Here is a 14,928-nt window from a genome sequence, read left to right as displayed (position 1 = left end):
CATGTTTTTCCCTCCTGAAACTTCTGCCTTGGTGACAGCAGGGGCAGTAATAGAAGCAAAGGAATGCAAAGAATAAGCACAGGTTGCAGTACACCTTTCTGCCATCTGTTCCCTGCCAGCACTGATGTAATCCCTCTGGCACTGAAACTTCCCTCTGCCATCTGTCAGCATCCCGACCTGCTATCGATTACAGTGGGTTGCTGAGGCCACTTAGGAATCACAACAACCCTCCCAAAACTCAGGAAAGGTACTAAATCAAAGGAATTTGATTTGTAACTTGCTGTCATTTTTCGTGCCTTACTGCAGTAGAAAACAGCAGTCAACACTTCCTAAGTTGCTCGTCACATGAGGAAAGTTACGGCAAAAGAAAGTGCTTGTTTATAAACAGTGCAAGTAACATAAGCTTTTAATGGGTCCTAGAGGAGTCCAAGGCTCCAGAGGGCTCTGGAATGCCTTTCTCTCCACCCCCATTTGCTCCCCTCATCCTGACCCCCACGTTTTTTTCCAAGCCTTTGTCCAATTTTCATCATATCTGTCATTTTGAAAAATGAGCTGGCGGTTCACTCCTAAGGTTCATAGCATGACATGTATCTTTTTTTAGATTAACTTGTTTGCAGAGAGACAGTTCAACAGGAAATTCTTGTGCTTACACAGCAATGCAATTTTTATGAAAAGCAGAGATGTTGTTAAAACTCATTATCTGTGTCTATTCTGCTAATTGGATATAAAAAAGTCATGAGACACGAGGGGGATAGGACCACACGTGCTTCCTGGGGAAAAGCCTGTTAGTACATTGCTAACAAATCTGTACTGGGCCTGAATGTGTAACAGTGTAGTATGAACACAGTGAGTACCAGCACTGCACAGCACTGAGATCTGAGGTAAAAGTAAACCTCATTTCATTTATGAAGATAAATGGAGATAGTGGTCCTGAAAGTGTCCATTTCTGATGGTTTCAGAGAAATGAATGCCCAGCCATAGCTACCTTGATGCTCCATTTGATCCCAGACATAAAATGCTCCCTTGTGTTACCACACATATGAATCAGGGTGGAATAGCCTGTATCATTCTGCCACTCCCAGTGTGGGTGTCAAGGCTCCATGTCCCCTCCCAACTTTGTGACAAACCAGATCTCAAACAAACCCTGTGCCTTTGGGACTGACTTACATCCTTTGTGCCTCCACTCCAGCTCTGCTGCCTTTGCCAGTGTATTCCAGGAGGAATACCTAAGTTACAGGAACACAATACTGTTCTAACTATTGCTTTGCAGACCTACCTTTCATTGTAGATCAGCTTTAAACAGAGACACCTCACCCTGTGTGCAGTAAGCTCATTACTGCTCCTGCAGATCCCAAAATCAAGGCTGTGGTGCAGCATGTGACTGGATCAAGCACACAGACTGACCTGGGTTTCATCTCTTCAGGTCTCTTCTCCACCAGTCTGGAGAAGCCTTGCAGTTGTGTTTGACTGCCTCTGGTGTTTTAAAGCCAGCCCATGCATGGCTTGGAACACCAGAAGGGAGCTTTTGTTCAAGATTGTGTTGAGTGGATGGAGGGATGGGTGTTTCTCCTGTGAAATGCCTGAGCTGCTGCTTGCACTTTTGTCTCCTTTCTTGCTGTCAGACTCTGTTCTGCTTGCACACAGCCATGGTGTTGGGTGCACAAAGGTCCAACACACTCTGCAGTGGGATCATCACGCTGTGATGACAGGCTGCGTCACCAGGACTGCAAACCATCCCAAACAGCCCATATTTTATAAAATGCATAGGTGCAAAGAGAGAGGTGCGGCTCTTCTCATCTGCCTCAGGCTCCTGGAGCAGCCTGAGCATTATTTTGGGCTGGCTCTGAGTTGGCCCATGGTGAAATCAGCCCCCAGGATGATTTCAGCCCTCAGGATGATCCTCCCTGAGTGAGGATCTGGAGGGTGAGCAGAGCCCATGTGAGGGCTGGCTGTCACATTTCCAAATGTCCTGTCTTTTAATACAGCCAAGTCCAAAGAGAGAGACCATCAGGCAAAACAATCACAATTATGCAAAACAAACCTGGCTCCCAAAGCAAGCACTGGCAGCCCCTCCTTCCCAGGCAAAGGAAATCATTGCTGTAGGTGTTTACCCAAACTGAGAGCTGGAGGATTTGGTTTGCTATTCAGCTTCTTGGCTTTTGGGGTTTTGTGTTGCAATCTTTATTTAAACATAGAGGACAGAAAAGATGTTTGTTTTGTTTGTTTGTTTGGGGTTTTCTTTCTGTTCCTATGACTTTTAAAGGAATGAAGAGTTTACTGTGTGTGAAATGCAGGAAGAGTCTAAATGAACAACAGATGAGAGGAAATAGACTGAGGAAAATTAGGGCTATTTGCTACCAAAGGAAGTAATCATTGTATGTATATTAAATTCCAATCTCTAACTGAGAATGTGCTTGTTATGCAAGAGGAAAAACAGGGTAGAGGAAAACAGGGAAATATGTGGAACCTTTGCAAGGTTGGGCTTTAAAAGTGGTGAGTATGGGTTGGGTAAATAAGGCAAGAGGCAGCTTTTACTGAAGTAAGAGGTGGCTGGAGAGTCACCCAGAGTTTCCCATTGTAGCAGAAGGTTATTTTCTGTACAGATGGGGGAAACTGTTCTCCATACACCTCCTATTTGTAGGTTACATTTAGTGTGACTTTATAATGGCAAAATAAAACTCTTTATAGACTTTCATCTGCCACATTCTCAGCTCATCCATCATCAGAGACACCTGACTCACTTATGACTTACCTGTGAGTCCTTGCTGGGCCTGTTCCTAAAGGATACTCTGCTCATTTCTAGTGGAGATAACCCTTACCTGGCAATCCCCTTGGGTGCTCCAGCCAAGTTAGGGTTTAGGTGATGGCAGGGGGGCTGCTGAGTGCTCTGCTGCTTCTTCCCTTGGTCCTTGCAGACTAACAGCAGGGCACGAGTGCATTTCACTGCTGGGAGCCAAAATCAGTGGTGGTTTCAGTGAAAAAAACTACTTACAGTGAGAGCCAGTGGAAATGGAATAAGGACTCTCACCAGGGATTTGTGGAGTGCGTGCAATACATGGGCTTGACTTACAGGGATGCCTTAAATCAGCCACAAATTTGACATTTCTGCATCTTTAAACAAAACACAGTGTTCCTCATTACCACAAGATGGCAGCCCCCCCTGCTCAGTTAATTCAGCAAAGATATAGAATGATTTTTAATTTTTTTTTTTCTTTTAGCAGTAGAAAAAGTGTAGCCTGGGGGAATGTTGCTTTGACAGATTGGGGCTATATGGCTGAAGCTGACCTATGCAGCTTCCTTCCCCTTCCCCCTCCTGGCAGGCAGATGAAGCATTTATGATTGCAAGTGGCTAACTGTATTTTGTTCTTTATCTGTTGGAAGGCCACCACAGTAATCAAAAAGGACTTGTTACATACTTTGCTTTTCCTGGGAGGAATGCTTGAAAGCTCAGTAAAGAACCTGTAAAAATTAAAAAATAAAAATAAAAAAAAAAAAGAAAAATGGCCAAGTGGGAGGAAGCATTTAAGCACAGGAAAAAACAGGGAAATTGCACAGTCAAATAAGCAGTTCTTGTCAGAATTTAGAGACCAGCAGCAGTAAGAAGGATGCATTGGCATTTAAAAAAGAGTGGAAATTAACTGAAGAGAAATGGTAGCATCATATTTAGAATCTGTCACTTTATCAGAATTATCTTGACTGGTTATTAGCAAAAGAGAAGGAATTGAGTTTTTAGAGGAAGAAGGGTTTCATTTCCCCTTCATTAGCTGAGGAACCTGTTGACAGGAATTAAGATAGAATATTGCTAAATGGCAGCTTCAGCCACGCAACAAAGGGTTATTTTTAACCCCAAGCTGCTCAGTGACTGCATTTGCAGCATGGCCCTGCTTAAAAAAAAAAACCCCAAAACTCTGCTGGCAAAACTGAGACTGCTTTGTGCTGCTATGTGAGAATGGGAAGGAGAGGTCTGGGTGGGAATCCTGTAGGGCAGTGGTGCCTCTGACACCCGTGTCATGAAAATATGCCTGCAGTTAACCATTGTCCTCTGACCTCAATCCATGCCGAAACAGGGGCTTTGCATAATCCTGCAAGGAGACAGCTCCTGCTCCAAAAAATGTTATGTTTTGAATTTCCAAAACAGACAAAGGAGACATTGTCAGCCCTTCACATATGGGAAACAGAGGCGGGGAGAGAGAGCTTTGTCTGGGACAAGCGGGCTAATTTTGACAGAATGGGCACATCAAGTGAAGTTTCCTGAATTCATTTGTGTATTATGACCACAAGGTTGGCCTTCCTTTCTAATGCTGGATTTTGTTCTTCCTGAAACTTCAGTTCAGGTACAGGGTTGTTGATCAAAACAATTCTTTTTGTTCTGTTCTGTTTAATAAATATGCCAGGGATTCTTGCCTTGGGCACTGTGCAGCTTGCATGCAGGTCTGAGGTGAACTCTGCAAATGCCTCAGAGGTGGATTTTCAGGTGGATTTCCATGCTGGGACTGCCAGGAGCAGCAATGCAAGGAAGGGCAGAGGTGTGACTTTGTTCTGCTTGTCCTTGTGCCCCTGGGGATCACAGCCCCATGGGTGTGGGGAAGGGAGCTCCAAGAGCAGTAATGCTGCTCTGCTCAGCTTCATGTGGTAGAAAAAAATCTTACTAACTCCACTGTCCATTTGTCTTGCTCAAGCTTGTTAAGTCCAGAAAAAACAGTGAGATATGACCCTGCATGACCAAACTGGAGCTTTTTTATGAGGCACTATTGAGTGGAACCATCTGGCCTAGGAGAAGACTACGCTTCTGAAAGGAGCCTTTAGGAGCACTAAAGTTAAGTGGCTGTCTGGGTCACCATGCTGAATGAAGGGCACTCACAGCTGCATGAGGTTTACGGGTTTATTTTATCTTTGATGAGAAAAAAAAAAGTACTAGTCATGTGGTTCCTCATGAATTCCAAGCCACTGTTAATAAGTGGCATTGCCTGTGTTCTCAACCATGCTGGAACAGAGTTCCCCCAGCTTGCTGACTGCTAATGGATGATGATTTACAGTTACCTAATTTTTCTCTGATCTTAAAGGCAATCCTAAATTATACTTCAAAAACAGAAATTTCAGTATCTGAAGTTCCTTGAGTGAACATTTGCACTGTCATCCCTCTAATATCCAAGTAGCTCACTCCTGTGGCTCCTGAGGTCTCAGTCCCTTGGAAGGTGTGCTGCTCACTTGCCTGAGGGCTGAGGGAATCTGCTCCTCAGAAACCAAGATCTTTCTAGAAAGCTAAATACAAATTTGGGAGCATAACTTTCACTATGTAAATGGTACACCTCAACTTAGGCAGTTAAAGCTTCTTTTGCTGTAAAGTCTCTGTTTAGTTTTGTTTGTTAGGCTTATTGTTTGTTTGGTTTGGGTTTGGGTTTTTTTTTGGGGGGGGGGGTTTGTTTGCTTGGTTTTTTTGTTGTTTTTTTTTTTTGTTGGGGCTTTTTTGTTTGGGTTTTTTAAAAATTTTATTTTATTTTATTTATGCCCATTGGGGCAGCCTCCTTAAGTACTTCCAGGGGCCTGGTTCCAGTTTCCAAAGACAAATCTGATTTCTGTGTTAGGAGGCAAGCTCTTTCCTTCAAGCACTTTTCTATGTGACAGACCTAGAAAGGGGAAAATTGAATTCAAAGTAGAATTTCTAAAATTGTAACCTATTTCCTGTGCTTTTCATTCATTGAGATAAATCCTTGAGAAAAATCCCTCATGGTAAAATATTTACCAGGTTCTTACATTGACAAAGGCAATAGGTCTTAGAGTGCAGTGTGAAGAAAGAAGTTCCTGCTCTTTAAACTTTTTTCAATCCACATCCTGTTCAATGTCTCTGTTTCAGTAGACTCCAGAAGCTTTGCACGATATTTATTCATCTGATTTACTAACAGTCTCCTAAAGTTTAAACAGAGACACAGAGAGAAGATAAGCTGGACTCAGCCTTGCAGGTATCAGATTCATGCCAACTCTGACACTTCTATTTGACTTTATGCACATCATTTAATGTTTGTGGTTCCCCTGTCTGCCAAATGCAGATACCAATTCCTCTTTTTTTTCCCTATCCACATTTGTATAGGTGGCATATGTTATGTTTGGACAGGAATCAGCTCCTCCTTTGTCTGTGGTTACCTCACTCATAAATGAGTCCCTGATCTTAGGGATCGGGGAGAAGCAACCTTCTAGTTGCATCTGTAGCCACAAAATAATAAATGGCTTCGACCTGCTCAGTGAAAAATGCAACTTTTGGATTACATCAGTGAAAATAAAAATCCACTGCAGTTCACAAGTCAAAAACTGCTGATAGTGTTTAGCACCACTGTCTGTCATCAAACATCTGGCATTCATCACTGCTCTCCTTCCCACTGCTGTATTTTATCCCATCTATTGGAGGTTTCTTGGCTCAGTCTGTATGAATTATAGCTGCCTCTCAGTCAGGGTAGTGGAATCACTGCAGGCTGCAAAGTAAAGGAAGGAAAAAGAGGTCGGTTTTTAAAGTCTTTAAAAGAAAATATCTGCTCCCCTTTTTCTCCCTGTGCCTGTACACAGACAGTACTGGATAGTAATACTAAACAGTGAGATACTCTTACTATTGAAGAGAGATGGAATGGTTTCCAAAATGAACAAATATCTGTACCAGCCCTCATTATGAAGGCAGAAAGCAGGAGAGGAATTGGAGCTGGGTGGACACCCCCTGCCATTGTTGGAAAGACCAAAACTGACTGCTTTGAAACAGCCCTTCAGCAGGTTTATAATGAATTAGGAAAGCAAACATTACTTAATATGAGACTTCCTGGGCAATGGCTCTGATGTATTATTTTAAAACTAAATTGCTCTTATTGCAGAAATTTAGGTTAGTAATAGGAAGAATAATACTGAAGGTGCTAGGAAAACAGGGATCTGTTAAAATTAGCCAAAACTGAATACTTTTACTATATTTTCTTCCAAAAACTGTTCACTGCCATCTAAGTGGCCATTCCATTTGGTGTTCCTGAACAGTGCTGGCAAGGCAAAGAGCCCTAGCAGCATTCTGAAGATGCATTTCTGATGGGGACATGGATCCTCCACCACCCTTTTGTGAAACACTCCCAGCTGCATGTGTGTGTTCCTGCCAAAGCCAGGTGCTCCCATGTGTTCTCAGTGTCACAGCCCCATGCCCTGAAAGCACGTGCCAGCTTTAGGAGCTAGAGAAGGCATTTCCTCCTTCTGGAAACACAAAGACACCTCAGTCCCACGCTGCTGGCAGTTAGGGAAGAAAAGCCCACTTCTCTCTCTGTGGAGAGGGCCATTGCAGACTGCCATCTCTGTCAATCCCAGAACTCCATGGGCTGAAGCCAGAGGGTCTCTGTTAAGAGACAGCTGTCATGTTTTCAGTTCTAGGGACAGCTTCTATTGTTGAGGACTTCATTGTACTTAGAACAGCAAGAACACCCCATGTCATTATGTGTGCTCTTCCTGGTTGTCTTGCTTTTCCCTTCTATTTAGTCTCGTGTCAAAAGTGTGTCTGAAGTTTGTTTGATTTAATACCAGGTTGACTAAAATGGGAATAAATTATTGCTGCTATTGCTGGTTGTCAGCTCAGCCTTCTCTTTCTGCAAAGCATATTGCATTCCTGATTTCCTATTGTTTTTCATTTATGTTCCGTGGTTTTATCCTGCTACTTGCTGCAGACTCCCATATTTCAGCTCAGCAGCCAGATCAACAAAGCAGTGGGTGTCCTGGTCAGCATCTGCATGGAGTGATAGGCCCAGCTCACAGACAGGCTGCTGGGCTATCCTTCGGAGCAGGTCCTGGCTGGCACTGCAGGCACCCAGTGCTTGGTGGGAAAGGCCAGGCAGTGCCAGGAGCCACAGTTGCTCTCTGAAGTCAAGGAATGGGTTCAGTCCTGGTGATTTGTTCTGACTTTGAAGTCTGTTGTTGGCAATGGACAGCCTGGTGAAGGTGCTACTACTTGGCAAGGCTAAAATGAGAAACACAGGTCTAATGTTGCACAAAGGGCTTTGCATGAGATATTGCATGATAAAAACAACCCAGAAATACAGTTGGATGGATGATGTCATGTTGATTTACTCTCAGGTTTTTGCTGTCTGCACTAGAAGAATATTTATCCTGTTTTCTCTTCTCCTTGTAGAAAATTTTACTACATCACTCTGCTGAGAGACCCCGTTTCTCGTTACCTCAGCGAATGGCGTCACGTCCAACGAGGAGCTACTTGGAAGACCTCCTTGCACATGTGTGATGGCAGGACACCCACTCCTGAAGAGCTGCCCTCATGCTACGAGGGCACAGACTGGTCAGGCTGCACACTGCAGGAGTTCATGGACTGCCCCTACAACTTGGCCAACAACCGCCAGGTGAGGATGTTGGCTGACTTGAGCCTGGTGGGCTGCTACAACATGTCCTTCATCCCAGAGAACAAGCGAGCACAGATCCTGCTGGAGAGCGCCAAAAAAAACCTCAAAGACATGGCCTTCTTCGGCCTGACAGAGTTCCAGAGAAAGACTCAGTACCTGTTTGAGAGGACTTTCAACCTGAAGTTCATCCGGCCCTTCATGCAGTACAACAGCACGCGGGCGGGCGGCGTGGAGGTGGACAACGACACCATCCGCAGGATCGAGGAGCTCAACGACCTGGACATGCAGCTCTATGACTATGCAAAGGACCTCTTCCAGCAGCGCTACCAGTACAAGAGGCAGCTGGAGAGGATGGAGCAGAGGATCAGGAACCGGGAGGAGAGGCTCCTGCACCGCTCCAACGAAGCGCTTCCCAAGGAAGAGACCGAGGAGCAAGGACGTTTGCCCACTGAGGACTACATGAGCCATATTATAGAGAAGTGGTAGCCTAGGCAGACTTTTATATTAATGATATTGTAGGGTTTCCATATGAGAGATGGTGGAAGTAAAAATAACAAAAAAACAAAAACAAAAAAATATTTTATTTAAAAACAAGTCTGTAAAACAGAAGGTAGATTGCTCCTTGAGTATAGGGTCTTTTTACTGTTTCTTACAAGACCGATGAGATTCTTAAAAAAATCAATAAATACATAAAAATAAAAAAAGGGTCAACATTCTAATGCAGAGATAAAAAATGCACAAATGCTGTTACCCAAGCATAAGGCCAAATACAGAAGAATGTTTCTTATCCTCATGATTTTAACACAAATGGCAGAAGTTGGATTTTTTAAAAATCTTTTTATCCCCTGAGCCTAATGATCTAAAGATACACAATTAAAAAACAAGGAAACAGGTTTTCTTTTGTGGGGGAGGTGGGATGGGAATTGCACTGTTTGTCAGTAACTGATAATGGTGACTGAGTTGTGGATGGGCCATCCTGTCAGGCTGGGATCTGAGCACACAGGCAGTCACAGCATTTCAGCTGGCAGCCACTGCCAGAAAGTAGAGCACCATAAAAAAAAAAAAAAAAAAAAAAAAAGAAAACCAGTCAGAGGATGAGAAACATTAAATTGACTATGGCCTGGGAAATGTACTTAGCACAGTGGTTCTGATTCATTGTACTGGTATCACATATATATATGCAGCTTCATCACAAAAATAAATTTGTACACAAAACTCCCAGATTTGTTTCCCAGACAGGTCCCAAAACAAGTTAAGAGCCAACCATAGACTCAAACCTGCATTCACATGTTGTCCTGTCAGCACTACCACTCAAGCCACTATCAGTATTGTGTGTTAACAGCACACAAAAACCCTATCCTACATACTACCAAAAAAAAAAAAGGAAGAAAAATGTAATAACTCCTTCATAAATCCGCAAAAAATTCAGACCCTGCAAATGATGTGTCACTAATGGGAATGTGACAAGGGGGTGATTTTGTTTTGTTTGTTGCTATGAGAAATACTGACACAGAATAAGCATACAGACCTTCCCTAGCTGTATTATTTCAGTTATTTTTACTTGCTTTTATCAAGAGGTAATGGGCATCAGCCTGCTTCCAGTAAAGTCACTAGAACTGATTTAAGTGGGGACAGGATGGGGCTCTCTTCCAGAGCTGTGAAAATTTCTGACTATGGGTCTAAATTAATTATGAGACAGTGCACATTGTCTTTTGGCAGGGTGCCTGTTCTGCAGCCCTTATTTTAAATGAACAAGCTGTGTTCATAAAACTGGAAAGGGGAATCATGGATAGTGTTTTTGTAGTCTCAGACCACTCTCAAAGCACAACACTTTCAATGCTGTTTTTTAGGGCCTCACGGAAGTTTAATCCTCCAGCGTGGGGACAGTCTAACCAGGTTCTGCTTACTGACTTTTGAGACAGAACAACGACTTCTCTAATTCCTCTTTCCACTCACCAAATTAAAATATGGCTTATTTTTTTGCTGTTGCAAGCACTTATTTGTTTGGCTGGAAGCATGGAAATGAAGCAGTTTTTGCCTGGTTCGTGTCTCACTCTGTTATTACTCAGCCTGTAAGACCTGAAACAGCTATTGCTTAGGGTAAACTCTGAACCAAATGGAATAGGATTTCATGTTCAAAGGCCACGTTAACTGCAAATCAAATATGGCATTGAAATCACTGGAGAAGAGGCAGAGAGCTGATGAACTCAACTTTAGCATGTCATTTTTACAGCATCCCTTTCCCATCACATAGGTCCACTGTGTGCTGCTTGGTTTGGATTTTAATTCTTTCTCTGCCTCTGTGCACTGTTTCCAGCAGTTTCAAGGTCAGACTGAGTTTTGCAAAGGAAGGGCTTCTGGGAGGGATACACCTTGCTTTTGGATACATTTTTCTCCTGAAGCGCAAAGACAGCTAAAAAACCTGAGAAGGAAAAACACAAAGAGCCCTGAGGGCTCAAACAAAATTCTGTACAGCCCTGAGCCAAAGTCCACCAGAGTCAGAGGATATCTTTCCTCTTGATTTCAGGTGGATTTTGGTCAGGTCCTGGTCTGATCCTGCTGCTGCAGAGTGCACAAGCGCACACTCAGCTGCCTGCAAGCACAGCAGGACATTGTCAGCCACACATTTGGCTGGAACCAGTAGGTGCTGGTTCTGTCCATGTCTTTAAGGCTGTGCCAGTGCTTTTTCCACAGAATGGCTCCTGTTCCCAGATATGTGTAGCTTGGCCATAAGCATTTCCTCCTGGATGAAAATTATGGAGCAAAATGAAGCAGTATTTGGTGGTTGGTTTGGGGGAAGAGAAGGTTATTACAAGTCCATTTGCTCATCTCTGAATCCCAAGGCTGGCAGAAGTTATGTCTGCTACTTGCCAGTACTTCTACATTTTGCTGTAACTACAGAAAACATGTGTATTTTAAAAATGAAACTTTGCAGGCTGTTTTCCCACAAGACCAGCACATGAGATATAAAAACCAACTGTTGCTGCACATGCACAGTTTCCGCCTTTCCCCAAAAGCTTTTCAGGGTGTGTCCTGTGTGGTGGATCCATAAGGCACGAGGGGTTCCTGCAGCTAATCCCTGTTTGTGTCTCTCTGCTAGGACTGTATGGGATTCAGAGCAGGATTGTGATTAGGCTGTGTCTCCCTGAGCTGTTCTGTGTTACAGGCTCTGAGTAACCAGCTGGATGTTAATGAATCTGTCTGCAGGGTTGTCTAAATCAGAAGCAGCCTCTGACCTTAGAAGCATGTCATTAGAAGACGTTGCACCAACCTTTTTTTTTTTTTTTTGTAATGTATTGCAGGAACAAGCAAAAGTAATGAAATTATATTGAAATCAGTCTTTGGTTAACAGTTTCATTTCAGCCACAAAAGGAGGGCTGACCTCAGTACTGAGGCAGAAGTTTCAAGGTTTAAATCCTGCACCCATGCAAATGCCTCAGTTTTTCCACCTCTACACTGGGAGTAACAAATTTAGGGACTCTAAAAGAGTACTCCAAGGTATGAAAAGTACAGGACACTTTGAAACAGATTATGAGTAATGAGAATGAACAGAATCACCCAAAAGCCCTCCCTCACCCTGGCTGCTGTGCTGGTCTGCTTCTGGCTGTTAATTGATTTTAAGTGCTGTGTACCAGAACATGGGTTGCAGGACATACCTGGCACTGTCTTCTTCCTTTAGTGGGTACAAGGGAAGGGATTTTTAACATAATGTGAATGTAGTTTTTTGTGATTTATATGTACCACACTTTAAAGTGGTACTATTTCTTTTCTTTTTAGGACTGATATTTTGATGCTACAATAACATAAAAAGTGTGTGTGTGTAGTTTTAAAATGAATGGAGAAGAACAGTTTTAAGGCACTCCGGCAGAAGTAGTGGCCAGATAGTAGATTCTTGTTCAATATCTGCCTCTTTCTTTCAAAAGGTTTTTCCTGTGACTTCCAGACACCCCAAAAGCTTCTTCAGGACATGAAGTGTTTCTTCAGGGGGTCTGTCAGTGTATCATGTCCTAGTCAGGTTAGGAGAGTGCTGGGAGCAGTGCAGGCAGGTGCAAGATTGGACTTGTCCCCTAGGGACTTTGTGACTTCTTGGGGCACAGAAGTCAATTTGCTTTTAGTCGCCTAAACAGTGAAAACATCACTGCTTGGTGGGTGTTCTTGCTGAAGAAAACATTTTCTTGCTGGTTAGTCTCATCCTAGTTAGCTCTGTTGAAGGAGTTTGCCTCGTCCAAGGTTTTCCAGACAGATGCCACCTTGTACCCTGTCCAGGTCACAAAATGCAGGATTGACCGGTAAGGTTGCCAGCCCAGGCTGTCATAGGGTTCAAAGTCATAAACAAAAAAAAAGAAAAAGTCAGAAAAGGGTCAGTGTGAATTTCTGGCTTGTCTGAATTTCTCCCTTTATGCCCAACATTTTGGAATAATGAGGAGCACTTCTGTTGATGCTTTTGCACCCCACAGTCCCTTACTTGCTTATAGAAATGGGATGACAATGGAAGCAGCATTAGAAAGATCCCAATAAGGTTTTGAATCCTCTCTCCCAGGGCTGTCCTGTTAGAGCAGAAAAGAGCAGTGCAGTTCTGAGAGTGTGACCAAGGCAGGAGGAGTCCCCATGGCAGTACAATTAGGAAGTTTTCCCTCTGAGCCAGTCAGGTCACTTCAGAGAGCAGTGGGCAGCTCCAGAAGGTGATGGTAGCATCACAGCACAGGGCCTAGCCAAGGTTCATACCTTGGGGTTAAAAGCATCTCTGATGTCTGTCTCACTGGTGTTCAGAGTTACCCAGACCCCACAGACTTCTCCAGTCGTCACAAAAAAGGGGTGGCACTCCAGGAATTCATCCCCAACCTGTGCTTAGTGCTGTATTCCCAGAGCTGTAGCTTGGCATGCAGCTGACACTATCTGCTGGACTCAAATCCCAGGGCTGGCTGTGTTCTCTTTTTATTCTTCTTTTCACTTCCACTAATGCTAGCAGTTCGTGTTCCAGAGGCAAAAGTGAGCATGGGATCCACTGCCTGATCTGGAGTGTTCCAAGCCATTGTAGCACAGGTCAGTGTGCAGCAGCTCAGGTGAGCCGGGCACACAATCCCAGCTATCCATGGCTGCTTGTTTTACCCCATCCACAGGAATTCTGCCAAGGTGAATGCAGCCCTGATGAGCACATGGGTGTTAAAGCCTGTGTTGTCCCAGCTCTGTAATTCTTAGACATGCAAGATGAAAAAAGCCAGATTTGCAATGAGTCTGTCTCCTGAGAGCCCTACAATTCCCCCTCCCTGTTCAGTTCCCTCACGTGTCAATTCTAGAGACTGGATTGAGAGAGTTGTACTATAATGAATAATTTTATATTCAAAAGGTTTACTGAGCATGATTTGTTTTGTACATATTGGAATATGATTTAACTTATTTTTAATGCCCCTTTTAATCTTTTTTTTTTCCATAAGGAGAAGACAAAAATCCCCATCCTCTCTCAATGTGAAGTTCCTGTGTGTTTATGTATAGTCTTCCAGTCAAACACACAAGAGGCAGAGGATTTCTCAACATCCCTACAGCTATCTGATTTTGGTTTGCATTGTCATTTCCATTCATCTGGGACCTTGCTTATATTCTTTCCTCTCTGCTGCACAGTCTGCACAGGGCAGGGAAAGGTCAATGCAGGCAGGATTTTCTTTTTCTTCCTCTCCCCTTTCTTCTGTGTTTTACTTACCAAGGAACTCAGTTCCTCTAGGAGTTGTGTGACTGAGGGTAAAAAAATACAACTGTCCCCCACCTGCCTTCCATCCTCCATGTTGTAGATCAGATTCAGCTTCTCTGAAGGTGACTGTGGCTGGACTCATTCCATTGGGCTAAATGTGTATGGTTTGCACTTTCCCCCCCACTTCAGGAACTTTAAACCAACAAAAAATAAAAGGCAACTGTTTTAACTTGAGCCGAGTAACACTTAAAGCTTTATATATTTATTTATAGCATCTTACAAAAGTGTTAAAAGGTTTTTTCTTCCACAAGAAAAATAAAATTTTAAAAAATCATCTAATTGTTTTTGTCTAGATCAAGGATGAATGTTAGCAGATGAAATAAACCCTAAAATTGAGCATCTGTGGTGTGTGTTGTCCTTCCATTGTCCTTTGATGGTGTTTCAGTGTAATATGTCTTGCCTGTTTATTACAGAGAGATAAAGCTGCCAGTGCAGTTGATGGAGAATGTTTGCTTTCTGCTACAAAAACAGACTCCTGGACAAGAAATATTCAAGCAGAAACTGCAGTGTGTTGGTTCCTATTGTTACATTTGAGCCAACATTGCAAAAAGCACTTAAACCTCATGGAACCTGTCATCTTTTAAAAATTACCTTTGATACTGTACAGGCTTCTTACTTTTCTTTTTCAGAGGCACTGCAATGAACACATTTGCAGGCAATAAATAGAGGTTGCTACACCAAATCTGTGGAATAATTAACAGATTTTTTTTTTGTTTGTTTCATGCTCAGAAGTATTTTGTTGTGTGAAAACATTCTGCAGCTACTGGGCTGAGCCATGTCCTGTTTTGCACAGTGAAAGTGAATTAGGGGTGAGAGGAT

At 43.2% G+C, this 14,928-nt stretch overlaps 1 protein-coding gene across 1 annotated transcript in view; it reads left to right on the top strand.

Annotated features, from left to right (window-relative positions):
- Nucleotides 1-14,448, top strand: part of HS6ST1 (heparan sulfate 6-O-sulfotransferase 1) — a 193,523-nt gene extending 179,075 nt beyond the window's left edge. The window contains exon 2 of the mRNA XM_071437088.1: nucleotides 8,141-14,448. Within this exon, the coding sequence (XP_071293189.1) occupies nucleotides 8,141-8,849 (709 nt within the window). The 3' untranslated portion in view covers nucleotides 8,850-14,448. The remainder of the gene's footprint in view (nucleotides 1-8,140) is intronic.
- The last annotated feature ends 480 nt before the right edge of the window (nucleotides 14,449-14,928 follow it).

The sequence above is a fragment of the Agelaius tricolor genome, unplaced genomic scaffold (assembly GCF_023055355.1).
Source record: "Agelaius tricolor isolate 1412-34295 unplaced genomic scaffold, bAgeTri1.0.p SCAF_12, whole genome shotgun sequence".
In the NCBI taxonomy this organism is placed as follows: Eukaryota; Metazoa; Chordata; class Aves; order Passeriformes; family Icteridae; genus Agelaius; species Agelaius tricolor.
This window is presented reverse-complemented; position numbering and strand designations above follow the sequence as displayed.